Source organism: Acanthaster planci, linkage group LG03 (assembly GCF_054643075.1).
Source record: "Acanthaster planci isolate LZ-2023a linkage group LG03, COTS_SCS, whole genome shotgun sequence".
Lineage (NCBI taxonomy): Eukaryota > Metazoa > Echinodermata > Asteroidea > Valvatida > Acanthasteridae > Acanthaster > Acanthaster planci.
Genome location: NC_141779.1, coordinates 10,404,582 through 10,418,884, shown reverse-complemented (window position 1 = coordinate 10,418,884; position 14,303 = coordinate 10,404,582). Strand labels below are relative to the sequence as shown.

The window sequence follows — 14,303 nt, the reverse complement described above, 5'->3', positions numbered from 1 at the left end:
CTGTACGTAGCTAGGTACAGGTAAACGCTTTACGGTCAACTTCGTGGGCCTGTGTGTTATGCCCAACTAGACCATCTGTCCCAAATACAGTTGGGTAGCGCTAAAGTTGGGCATCGGGCTGGCCAAATTTATCAACCTCCAGTTCAAGTTTTTGCACCTTTTGTGTTTGAGGGGAGGCCTAAAATTGTATTTTGGAGGCCAAACCAATTCAGATTTTCTTTTTGTTACCTCTTTATGTCATTTCCGAGGGGTGAAGTTAACCATCGGGACAACGGCGGCAGAATGATTTTAAAAGTTTGGAGGGGATTTGTAAATAAAAAGACCTTCAAGCCATGAATAGGCCAGCCATTAAGCCCCACCCAATTTTTAGGACCTGCAAAAAGTGGGGGGGGGGCACCCCCAGTTAAAAAAGAGGGGCCATTTGCCCCACCTCTGCCGCCGGTAAATGGCTTTTTACACGCTTTCGGAAGACGGGGAAGTGAAGTAGGAAAGGTCCCAAAATTTGTTTTTCTCTCATCAAATACAACAAGAAAATGCTCGTTGGGGGGACATTACCCCGATTGACCCCCTCAGGATCAGTCAGCGGCTCACTCTCGATTTTTATGCATCAGAGATACGCCGATGTTAACGACGCGAACGAATGACGAATGGCCCGTGTACTGAATATTTTGTTATGAGTGAAGTGGCAAAAATAATGTGACAGAAGGAATGGCCCTTTCTAATCAGCTTCGGCTCCTTGAATGGAAAATTCTCCTTGTCATTGTAATAATGTAAAATATTCATTGTTTGTTTATTACAATACCTGTAATAACCCCTACAGCACCTGTATCCCTTCCCTATATAGTAAATCCCTGAATCTTTTAGGAATTCATTGAGCTATGTGGCCGTCTGCGCATAAATGGAACCTTCCTAAATTTAACGTGTAATTGAGCTTATGTTTACATGGTAAGGCCCCGTTGGGTTGTATAGACCTGAATTATTCCTAGTTATCTGATTAGTGGGAGGTTGATATTCGGTATAGAGGTTTTTCACGTGACGTAATAGGACGGGCAAACTCATTTCGGGAAGCGTACCATGTCCTTGGAAGCGCGTGTATTTTCGAATCTGGGTATTTCTATTTACAGATCCAGTAAGCCCTGCCCACTGTGCAAGTGGGCACCGTAGACGCGTGCTCTTCTCCAGTGCCACATGCACACCACAGGTTCCAGCCGCGCGTATAATACGCGCGTGCAAGCATGTTGGGCTTTTGTACAAGCATGTCACGTGGTTAGTCAGAAAACAATGGGGCAGGACCATAGAGCTCTATAGACTAATCCGGTTAGCCGCCAAAACTGCAGTGGCACCGCACTCACACGCGCATTCTTAAGCTTGACGCGCACATGCATTTGGCAAATCACGACACCCTGTTGGTCAAAGAGGCATGTAACGCACGCGTACCACCTGTCCACAAGCGTTGTGCCACCGCAGTAATGGCTTCTAATTGTGCTGGTCGAATTACACTATAAAAAAACCTGGAGTGCGCTCCGTATTCTATGTACGCAGTACTCTTGTGCAAACATGGACGCCAGCCGCCATTACAACTGTGGGCGGAATTGTAGTCCTAAGCTCAAAGTGCCCGGAAGTGTTATGACCACGTGCTGCGTTTAAACTGGTTTCGCAGCGACCAAAATATGCTTCTGGTAACCGTAAGTATCACACGCAGTTAGTTAGAAATACGGACATCGCGCGCACGGGCGCACCTGGACCTGGTGTAATAATTTTTCCACGGTGGCAATGGCGGTCGTTGCTTCAGGTTACCTGCGAGTACGCATTCTAGGTTTTTTAAAGAGCTTTATTTGCAGGACTTAGTGATCGGTCTATGGACGTCAGAATGTTGAGAGACTTCGTAAGCGCTCGTTTCCGCGCACATCTGTGTAAATTGAACGCTGACCGTCAAGAATCATGTGACTTAAAATCCTCTAGCCGCTCCGAGCAGGAACAAAATGGCATTCATTTGATATGACACATAGGAGCGCAAAATTATGCGCAGTTGGCGGGGCCGGGCGCGCTGAGTACGCCCTCTAAGCAACGAATTATGCTGGAATGTATGCATGCTCTTTGCGTGTGAGACAAGCGTGTACTAGGAACCAGGCTGCAAAACCGGGTTCACCAGCCTGTCTTTAATTCTTTCCCCGGAGAGGGTGCACTTCAACTCAGGGCGCATAGATTACCGAACACAGAGATCATAAAGTAGAACTAGAGGGGACACGGGGCACGTAAAACTAGCTTGGTACTTCGAGGACGCCTATGCGTGCGTGTAAAATGCGAACAAGCTCGTGTAAGGGTTAACATCCTTGAGATCAATGGTTAACGTGGCAGGGTAATCGAACATGCCGCCTGTGATAAGGCCAAATTTCCGTAATGTAAAAGAATAGGTCTGTCACCTCCAGTTTTACTATTTTGATCTCTATTAGGGCTATACCCATTGATCTCCATGAAGTCTTTGAAGATACCGAACAAGTGAATACGCCACGCGCACAATTATGTGTGTAAAACATTGATCTCCATTTTAAAGACTTTATAGTACTTCATCATTGGTTTGCACCAGATAACGTCACACACACATACATACTTTATAAAGTCCCTGTTATTGCGCGCTGTTCAACTACCGGCCGTGCGTGCAGTAGGCACAGGAGTGAGCATACATCATGTGGCCAGCTAAGAAGGTGAAACAGCGACTTGTTCATGAGAAGGATATATTTGGGCATTTTATAAAACGAATGTTTCGCATCTGTGCAAATGAAATGAATAATTTCATTCCGTGTCGTTTTTAGTTCTGCATAAACTGGCACTTTGCATGCACCAGCTGGGAACGGCTTTTACACTACAGTTGGGACAGGTGCTGTAGTTGGGGCGTCACACCAAGTTTACGATCGAATCCGACCCAGATGCTCAGTGGGATTCCAATTTATAATGTCAAGCTATGCGTGTCTTAGTAAAAGCGGGAAGATAAATTAGAGTTGGTCAATAGGTCATTCGTACCAGGTATGTGAAACAATCGAGCTTGTGTTTCAGGGTATGAATCATGGTCCCTTCCAGTGGGCGGCCAAATACACCAAAATAAATGGGTTTGTGAAACAACAAAAAAGCGACAGTAGCCCCCGAGCAAAAGGCAAACCAATGAGAACCGGGACTCGAACAATCAAGGGGAAAATACCGCCAAAATAGGACTGAAAAAAAAATCCTTAAAAGATCAAGGAGCAATTTCATAATGAATACAATGAAGGCCATCGTTTCAGTACTGATATTTAATGCGTGCTGAAATTTTCAGTGAAAAACCATACAAAAATCATTGCCAAGCAGAAACGTAGAAGGGACTTAAAGGTAGGCCAACAAAAGAGGACAAAATCGGCACCAAACAAAATAAGGAACCAATTCGACAAGAAAACCGACTTGCAAAGGGTTGCACGCCAAGCCGTTTTCTTGTTGAGTTTTTCCAAGTTTTCTGTTTAATTTGATCTTTATTTTTTCAGTCACTTATTATAATTGCAAGAGGGCATAATTCGTTCTTTATTAGACTATGCCTTACCATTCTTGGATAATTTCAAGTTGCCCTAGTTCCTTGGTATAGTTGCCTTGCATGTGTGTTATTCTAATACAATTGTTGCATATGTTGTTTGTCTTTTATATGCTTTATTTAAGTTATGTTTATTTTAATTATTTGTACTTGTTCAAATTTATCTATTTTGTGTCTTTGGCCAACCATAATGGATCAACCGGGTGGCTGATTTGTGGGTGGATGCATGTGGGTGGGGGGTGGGGGTTGAGGAATGCTCCATTATGATGACCCCAGGAATGAACAGGAACAGGTAGAGTGCACTGCATGCGACGGGACGGTGGAAACTCGTAGGTCGGTAAGTGCTCGATGGTTTTTTTTTAACATTGTGGACGACAATTTACAAGTGGATTGTGACTTTGGCCAGGCGGGTGTCCGAGAAGTAGCCAGGTGCCAGAGGATGATGCTCAAAGTGCTGGTTGGGCAGGAATACGGAAATATTGTAAATTCAGGAGTAAACTTTTTTTTTTTTTTTAGGGTGTTTGTTTATACTGATATGCAATAAGTAATATTAAAACTGCTAAAAGCGGAAACTAACAGCTTTGATTATTATAAGCTTAGGTGATATTTTTTATGAATGCCCCATAATTTGTTTCTATTTCCAGAGTACAGTTCATCAGGTTTAAGTGTTTGAGTGTTTGTACGTGTGCCGCGTGTTTCCCCTCCCGTATTGCCTTGCAGTAGGCCCGACATTGAAATGTATCAGCTCGTTGTCGAGGCAAGTTCAATAGCGCGACTCAACGGTCAGGGACGCCAAAACAACAAGGTACCGGAACACTCAATCCACGTCCACTCTGCAGCTGCAAGTCCAACACAATTTGCTGCTGTACAAAAAAGTACAAAAAATAAATCGAGACATTTTGTTCCTCGGCCAACAGCATTGGTCAGGGTCAATTGCGTATCCAACCCCCCCCCCCGTCTAGTCGGGAATGTGTCATTTATTTACCTGATTTTATTGTTTTGATCACATGACAAGGCGTGAACCAAAGTGCGGTTTGTTGCGGGCCGGGAGGAGCTCGGAAGGGCCGAGGGACAGATGTAGTCTGACGTCACTTACTTTTTATTGGTCTTCAAACAAATTGTAGTCACATATTTTCGGATGTATGTCACAGTGCGCACACTCAGTAAAACGCAATAGTATAATTTAAACCACAATGAACAAAATTTGGCATCTTTTTCTTATGGCTAGAATTAATCATAACAATTATATCCCTTCAAAATGGAGAAAGCTGTACTTGATAGAGTGTGGTGTCCATAATTTGAAAAGGGTATAATTTAATGCCACACCGTACCGGCAGGTTATTTATTCAAGATGGCTGCCCCTACGTTGTAGAAAGTAGCGAAACACTTTCGTCCGTAGGGTGCGATGATGTATCGTCTATTGAACATGTTTTGCACTTAGTCCAGTTGAAATTACCATGAACAGAAATATTTGAATAATAGAGAAGTTATGTTTTGTTTTTAAGCCTGTATGAACGAAACGTAAGTCTATTCATCAGACAACTCGTGAAGGCAAGTTTGAAGCTGTCCTGTCGAGGGCTTGGCTACGCTGCTACACCGTAAGCCTACGCGCACACGTAGGGCCCACTAACTTTCGACTGCTGCTGGTGCTAGTGCTTGACAGGACGTTTCGCGCTATCAAAATGGCTGAGCAAAGGTTAGATGCTTCCAAATTGCCGGTTCATATACGAGAGAAGTTGTCTGAATTGGAGCAGGAACTAAAGGAAGGTAGGCCCCATCGTATTCTCTCAAGCAGGTTGGGATGTTGATAGAGTTCACAGCTGGTCAAGCCAGTTCGGTTCTTGTCACGTCACTGTAGTATACATGTAGCTAGACCTATGCATGTTAATGTGTGGTCATTGTTCGTCACGTTCATAGCCAGCATTATTGTCAACAAAGAGACAACAGGCACCCACCTTCTGTTGATTGCGGGGTGTTAACATTGTCTTACATTTGTCTTAATTTTTACAAACATGACAAATTATTGAATATTTTCAGACTTAAATTCAGACAGTAAATTTTTTCTGATTTTTTGTCAATCATAAATAAATATAAAGTGTAAATTAAATCAACTGCCTGACTACATGTACATATATACATGTATATATACCAGGACCAGCATGACCAGTGCCTTCAGCAATAGCTTCTTTCCATGGACAATCAACAGATTAACATGATTAAGGACATGAATAGTGTCCCATCTAGTAGTAGTATTGTTGAATCTGCGGAAACATCACATGCAACCTTTAGACTTGAACTGTTTAAATTGTTTAGCACTTGTGAAGTAACTATAGAATGCAGGGCCAGGAGTGAATATACCCCCTAGATCACTGGCTATGATGTCACATTGGATCTCTGGTAACAACATGATTTGGCGATGTGTGCACAAAGTGACCCGGAAGAGGGCAAAGAAAGACTCAAGTCCAAACCGAGTACCCGGTTCGTGGCTACAATGTTGAAAGAGTTCTTTCTGAAAACAGAGCAACAGAAAATGAATTAATATGGTCGAAAACAGTCTGAGTACCCGATTGATGGCTACGATGTCGCCCTCTTATACATGTGACTTTTGACCTTGTAGCCGGCTACAAGGTAAAACAGGTGAGTGGCCCTGTTTTCCATAGTTGTACCATGCTGGTAAATTTAAGCTACTGAAGACACCTCTAGCCCCAAACACACGCCATGCCCCAAACTAACCCTCAAGTTGGTGTGATGTTTCCTTATGGAAGCTTTGCCGACTCTATGATTCAGATTCTGAATTGTGTCAACAGGTCAATGGAAGATTTGATCATGTTGCTGACCGGTCCAGGTTGAAAGTGATAGGGGCGTAGTAGTACTGATCACTTTTAGGTCCTGAGACCGGTCGCAAGACAACTTTTTGCCGGTCTCGGTGTTGATCTATCTTGGTCCTGGTCTCATTCTCTAAACTTGTGGTCTTAGCCTTGACTGCAATACTGGTATAATTGCAGTTTCCTCAAAAATGGACCATTAGATAATGTTCAACTTTGGGGGTTCATTTTCCTGAAGTGAACAGCAGTGAATTTATTCCCAATGTCTGATGAAATGAGGGAAGTCAGGGCTGATACATGTATCTGGAACAATGATGACCGTGTCCATCTTTCAACTTAATCGGAGTTGATTAATTAAAGTCTCAAACATCAGCATTTTTAACCGACTTGAACAACCTGTTGTAAACGTTACCCCGATAATCCTTGCGGTTATTTTACATATACGTGGTGTCACATAAAACTATAATCACGAAATTAAAAAATACCTCTCACAAACAATCGGGTCCCTAAGTCGGCAGTCACAAATGTCATTCGATTCTGTCAAAAAATCCAGCTGTAGCTGTTGAGAATTTTAAAGAGGAAAAGTCTCAAATCAATTGCTATGACTGAATTCCATTTCACAAACACAATTTTACAAGTTCACACAGATTATGTACTGATCATAAGCAGGGACCCACAGGGTAAAATTTCTGAGCCCTCCAGGCAAATGGTGGAACGCTCACTGCACATGTTTAGTTGCCCTGCCAACTGGTAGATAAGTAAAAGAGTTTCAGTCTACTGCTTCTTCATGGTCACAACGTTTAACACACATACATGTACCTGTAGGGTCTGGACCAAGACTGATTTTGCACTGAGTCGTGGGCTACCTTATGTGTGTATGTAAATGTGAAGCTTCCAGGAAAAAAACGACAGCAACCCACGTACAGTACGTGCTTGTTTCTATGTCAGCAATTTTCAATGTGGGAAAGAAAAAGAGATAAACATGTATTGTGAAAGTGAGTGGATTCAATTCCTATGACAGTAACTACATGTACATGTTTAACTTACTCGTCAATGAATGAGGATGAAAGCATGGAACCTGTCAGAGTTGCGTGGCTGCTGTGGCAGTCCCAAACCTGGCAGTGGTCCGGCAGCACAGCACCATACACAGGCAGCTGCAACACAAAACAAGCAGTCAGCAAGGCTTATCCATCCCTTTACTAAATTCGAAGTGCTTCTGCAGACGCTGGATATTTGTGCAAGCAGTCCTCCAAAAATCCTTGGCATATTACTTATCTGCAACAACCGGGAAAATTTAAAATCTACCCTTATTGCATTACCTTGGAACAATCTATTCAGCGTGTTATCGCATGGAAACCTCAAGACCAAGACCCGCACAAGAACATTGCATTTTCAGCATGCCTCTACTACAAGATTCGCCTGTGAAGATGCACCCTTTTTCCCCATGACGTTTTGGGGTTACTGGCATACAGTATCAATAATACAGGTACATGTTGAGAGTGTTTCTGAAATCAATGTGAAAAAGTGACTTGCGGAAGGCCATTTTGGGATATTTTTGACCATGAATATGAAAGCTGTTCCTTTTTTTTTAATGTTAAGTTTGGAAGATGGTCTTGCCATTTATTGTATAAAGGTTATCATGGGGAAAGAAGGGTTTCTTTTCAATGCCTCTTTTATCATGGACAATTTCCATGCGGTTCATGATGCTAATGCTGAGGGTATTTGGAACTAATTTTGGATGAAATTCTGATTATTTGCAGATATGTAGTACTACATGTACTTGTAGTAATTGTTAAAAGGCCATTTTTCCGAACCATTTGGTCATAAACTGCATGTATATCGGGGAGTTTAAAGTCTTGCACACAATGTGTGGATGATTTTATTATCGTATCAGCAATATGTAGTAATAATGAGAAACCTTGCAAATATTTGCTGCCATTTGTATCTGGGAACAGCAGGCCACAAGATGAATGTGTTGAGCCGTATCCAGCAAGACCTTCACAGTAATTTAAACAGCTCATGTGCTGTCTACCACATGTACATTACATACATCCTTCATACGGAAAAGACCAGACATGTATGTACTTTTCAAATAGACATGCTGTTGAAAACCTGCAGACCATGTACACGTACGTACAGTACATGTTTGAAATATATGTCTGTGTACATGTATTTGATGGGTGAACTGAGGACTTGTGAGCAATGTGACGAGATACTGCATGTATGTATGTACGTATGAATGTATTAAAGCAAAAGGTTGCTTGTTCATTTTTTTTTCTTTTTTTTTTTTGATGGTTTGAAGTGGTGTCAAGGTACGGCATTTTTATTTTTCAAAGAAGAAAGTAAACTTACTGGAGGTGACCTTGTACATGTATGTGTATAAAATACTTTCACTTCATGAACACAAACGTTCCATTGTACATGTATTTTTCCCTTGCAGATAAATTTTGCCTGAGTTGTTTCCATGCTGCACATGGCTACATTCCCTTTGGTTTGACCCAACACATCCTCCAAATACTTTAATTTGACCACTTTTCTGTTGTTTTTCTGTTGCAGTTTAATATTTTATTGATGTCTAACATTACAGTTTAAAGTGTGTGGATTTTTTTCCCTAGGTTTCCCTTTACAACTTGTTTCCTCCGTAAGATACATTGGCAATAACAGACTGCTTTGATGACAGTGTTAGAATGTTGTTTCATTGGTTCTTCATGTACAAAATTGGCACCTACATGTACATGTACATGCATTGTAGCCCAGGTTGGACTCCAGTCTTCATTACATGTACATTATGACTGACATCAGGAAGTCCTCTTGGGCAAGTACCTACATGTATTGGTGCAACTGTTATATCTCTGCCTCAGCTTGCAAAAAAAGGTACAAAATAAAACACCCTCATATGGTACATGTACATGTACTTTGTCCCCAAAGGTCAACTGAGATGACCTCTGTGAGTCTGTGGCAAAAAATTCCAGGGGTAAGAAAACACAACATAAATTTATTCATGTTGTGGTAACTTCTTTCCTGTGGACTGCAGGGAACCGGCCAAAGTATTGTCAAAATGACTGATGCAGTACACCAGGAAGAGATCGACTGATGTACATGTACATACACATGTAGGTTTTAATTTATTGCATTTCATACATGAACAGTACATGTACTACATCTGAGGCACTAGGATTGTGTATTTAATTTATTGGTTCTTTGAGAGGAAATTCATGTTGTTACATGTACATGTGGATTGATAATACAGTACATGTTCTTAAGTACATCTACGTTAATTGAACAAATAAATATACATATACATTAAATTAACAATTACCAAACCATAACAACTATCATATGGTAATACCCCCCCAATGACAAATGACCGGGTACATGTACATGTGAGGATTGTTCAAGCTGCACTGGTTAGGGCAAGACATTAAAGAGGCAATAAAAGAACCTTCTTTCCCTAATTATAACCTTTATACAACAGGTGACAAGACCATCTTCCATAATTAATATGGAAAATGGAACGCTTTTCCCATTTATGGTTGAAAAGCCTCCAAAACATGAGCTCTCGCGAGGCCCCTTTTCACCAATTGCTGAAATGTTCATTAATGATATACATGTATGTACATTTATACATGTATGCCACTGACCCCAAAACGTCAGGCTGTGAACACTGCATGTGTAGGATGCATGAATATGTGAGTGTCGCAGTAAGAGGCATGCTCAAAATGCAATGTTCTTGCAAGGTTCTTGTGGACCACGTTGATTGTTCCGTCCATCAAGTTTAAGTGATTTGTTGCCATTTGTCATAAAAAAAGCATACTCATGCAGTTTGTACATACCGGTACGCGTACATGTACATGTATGTACCCCCTGTAGTTTTGGACAGGAATCTCGTAAACACAAGACTCGATGTTGTCAGGTTTCCATGCAGTAACATGTTGAGTTGATCGTTCCAGAACAATGCTCGGTTCAGTGAGGGTAGATTTTAAATCTTTCTAGTTGTCACAGATAAGAAATGTGCCAAGGATTTTGTAGGGACTGCTAAAAGACAAATATCCAGCATCTTCACAAGCAATATGAATTTATGAAAGCAATGGATATGGGTCATTCTATAAATTTGGGGTCCAAAGTGTGACATTTATCCATCCCTGGTACCTCTGACATGTACATGTATACCATCTGACAAGTTTGACAAGGGATGTATCACTGAAAATTGATTTCAAACTATTGTTATTTGTTTGGCAGGTAATTTGCAGTACTTATGTAGTCTTGGAAATTGAACAATAAGTTCTAAACATTGAAAATCAAGTGCCAGACGTAACAGGGACAGGCAAAAAGTGGACCCCAAATTTATAGAATGACCCACATACAGGGAAAGCATGGCCGACTACTTGTGTTGTGGCGCAGCTACCGCCACGGCCGGCCGTGGTGCTATATTTGTACATGTATGATGCTGGGCCACCACAGGGTTGGGACCACAACCCCACAACATGGACAGGTTCTGTGCTGTCATCCTCATTCATTGATGTATTATTACAGGTATGCAGATGTACCGTCATAGGAATCGAACCCGTGCACTTTCACTTTCTTATTTCTCTCTTCTTGATTTTCAGCCTATGAATTCATTGTATATTGGTTCTCACTCAGAAGTCATATTGACTGGGAAATGAATGAGTTCAAATACATGGTACCTGCACGTTCTAGCTCTCTTTGAGTGCCATTTTCAGTTGCTACATGTACCCAAAACTTTGAAAAGGTTGATATATCTTTTCTGTAAAATGTACAGATCGTTTGATAATACTGTACCTTCTCTACTCTGCTGATTTCATCTGAATTCAAATCTACTCCCAGAATCCTTCATGCGCCAGTAGGGAGATGAGGAATGTGTTCATCAGTTAAAAAAAAAAGAGCAAGAATGTTCAAATTTATCGCAATTGTGTATTTCTATAAAATAGTGGGCAGAAATTGTTTGTTCCTTTGGCACTACAATTAGCAAGAAAGCAGCACCAAGCTCAAATACATGCTGGAAACAGCTGGTGTTGTCATCAATTCGTGTTTTTTCGGTGCCGAAGGGAAAAATGACAAAATGATCAGATGTAACCTTGTCTTTGAGTTACAGTGCGGCTGAAAAGTTCAGAACAGTGGTGTGTACAAAAATACTCATTACTTTTTTTTTCTCCCACAGGTGACATCACTCACAAAGGTTACGAGAAAAAGAAACATAAGCTCATTGAGCCCTTCATGCATCAATTGGAAGGTTTGTCCCTTTACATATGTACATGTTTAGGTCCAGTATATGTTTGTATGTAGTTTCTCATGTACATGTAGTTCCTTTGTTCACATGTCTTTGTGACCAGAATCCAATTAGTCGTAGGCACTCATACATGTACATGTGTACATGGGACAGAAATGTACTGGACATACATGTACACAGATGCATTGCACATGAGCGTGCACTGCACATGTGACAGTGTGCTGACAGTGTAGTTGGCTTGTATCGCCTTTTCTCATGTGCTGATTTTGTGTTATTACAAGCGACTCTCAGTTACATGTATATGTACAGTTTGTTTATACAGTATGTAGGTAGAGGCACACGGTTCCCTGTTCACTGTTCAAACAGATGGTTGACTGGTGCTGTTGAGGACTTAGTCTCCAAGCATGCCAAGTTGAGTCACGACCTGACCTTGAAAATGTTGAATAGAAGTATCAAACTTGGCAGTATTAATAATGAGGTTTTGGGCTGTAAATGTCTGTCTTTAGCCTATGGTTTGATTAACAAAATGTGCATTATTACATGTACATGTACATGTACGTGTACATGTAAGTACATGTACTTGCTGTCAGATTGATGTATAAATTTATCTCTGTTTGGCCCAAAAGACAATGTCTTTACTGATTACTGGAATAACTGAAGACATTGCATTAATACTGGTAAGAGATACCGGGTTTGTCCAAGTTGATTTGCACAGTTCTTGCACAGTATGTACATGTATGGTACATGTACATTGTACATTTATCATGTTTACATGTACATGTACATGTATCAAAGAATGTCTCCTGCTACCCGGTAGTGATAACCTGACAATTACATTGTAGGAACATGTAGGTTAGATAAATATTACATGTGCTGAAGCTGCTGAAGCACATGCACAGCTTGCTCTGCAGCTTTCAAGACTTTCTTCTCACACAATATGTCTGTAACTGATGCACTGTGATCTGACTGCACATTTAAATTGCCTGTGACTCTCACCCAGCAATAGAATGTCACATAATGAAAAAAATTTAAGCTTTGTTTGGACAGTGATGTGCAGACTTGTGTGTAGGAATTCTTATGACTGTCATTAGTGAGATCCAAATCACACATTCAATGTTGGGCGTTCTTATGCATGTACATCTTACATCAAAGACTTGCAGCCCATTACATGTACATGCACTTTAGCCAACGCATAGGAGCTGTTGTGTGTAACATTATTCTCTTTTTATCCTTTGCTGCAGTTTCAGAGCAGGCAAGTGCTGCAGCTGCTGCTAAACGCAGTGGCAAAAGCCGCAGATACGAACATCATGAACCAGAGAATAGATATCGCTCAGGTAAATAAGCTGTGTGCAGTTTTCGTGTTAATATGCAGTTTTGTCTTAATGTGCATTAACAGTGACGAATGGTAATTTACATTTGCAGGAATATGTACTGTACAGCATTCTCCTAACTGTGCTTTATGCATACATGTATGGTATGATTTGTTTTTATCATGAACACTTACATGGACATTGTGTGCATGTCAGACATGTACATTGTACACTGTGTTTGTGTTTTGCTGAATATTACAAGAGATGAACCATTGTATGTTTTAAATAAGCTAAAATTTACTTTTGGAATGGTCAGCTATTTACATTAAAAATAAGTCCTCGCGTAGCGTGTAGCAAAATGTTTACAGTGGGCACATTGTCATCTTACGTCACTAAATTATAACAAATCTGAACCGAGTTGGTTAAAAATTGGACGCATGTGACGCAACATACATGTAGTGTAGCAACTCTCCAGTGCTACTTTTTGTGTCACCAATCCTTGAACAAATGTGGAGGTCTCTAGGAATCACCCCAAGCTGTCACCATATGCATACACGCACACATACTGGTACACATTTGTCATCACATCAAACAAGTGTCACGTCCCAGTTATGAGTTTGAGTTACAGGAATAGGTGCGGTTCTTCTTGAAGCATATGTAGTGTTAGTAAAAAGCCAGTACATGTATCTATACAGGTACGTGTACTCATTCTGTGGGATCCTGTCATGGTTTTGTAATGGTGAAATTCGTGCTATCTCCTCTGTACAGATGTTCGAGAGGAGGCCGTCAAGGTGGCCTTGGCAAAGCATCGCGAGCGAGAAATGCCCCTCCCTATGCCGTCGAAGCGTCAGTCTTTCCACACCAGTGCAGTCCCTATTGAAACTCCACCAGGTGAGGCAGCATTTACATAGACTAGCATGACTACCATTTAAGTTTTATCACGTGTCTATGCATTCTTGTACTTGTGTAAAAAATACTGTACGAGAAAATCAAAAAAGCTTATCATCCAAGTTCCAATAGACCGATTGAGCCCACTAAGCCACGTGACCTAAAGTGGGCATCAAACATCAACAAACATGGCGTAATCCCGTAGCAAAGAGCGTCATAAGTGTAATTTACCAAAAGCAAAGCCAACGATCGGTAAATTACTTACATGTAGATTACTGATGTGCTGAGTACTATACAGAAAATTGGCTTCATTTTTGGTAAACAACACTCAGAGCACACTTTGCTATGGGAAGATTCCAGGTTTATTGATGTTTGATACCCACTCTACGTCACTTGATGTACATGTAGGTCACATGACTTAGGCGGGCGGAATCGGTCTATTGAGAAGTACAGTGAACCAGTTTTTTTGTTCTACA

At 41.1% G+C, this 14,303-nt stretch overlaps 2 protein-coding genes across 2 annotated transcripts in view; one reads left to right on the top strand and one right to left on the bottom strand.

Annotated features, from left to right (window-relative positions):
- LOC110988295 (uncharacterized) overlaps positions 1-14,303 on the bottom strand; it is a 128,192-nt gene that overhangs the window by 75,052 nt on the left and 38,837 nt on the right. The window lies entirely within an intron of this gene.
- LOC147799629 (disco-interacting protein 2 homolog C-like) lies at positions 4,729-13,865 on the top strand. The gene is made up of 4 exons (XM_087135073.1): positions 4,729-5,323; positions 11,561-11,632; positions 12,871-12,963; positions 13,708-13,865. The coding sequence occupies exons 1-4, from the start codon at positions 5,239-5,241 to the stop codon at positions 13,848-13,850; spliced, it is 393 nt and encodes a 130-aa protein (XP_086991199.1). The 5' UTR covers positions 4,729-5,238; the 3' UTR covers positions 13,851-13,865.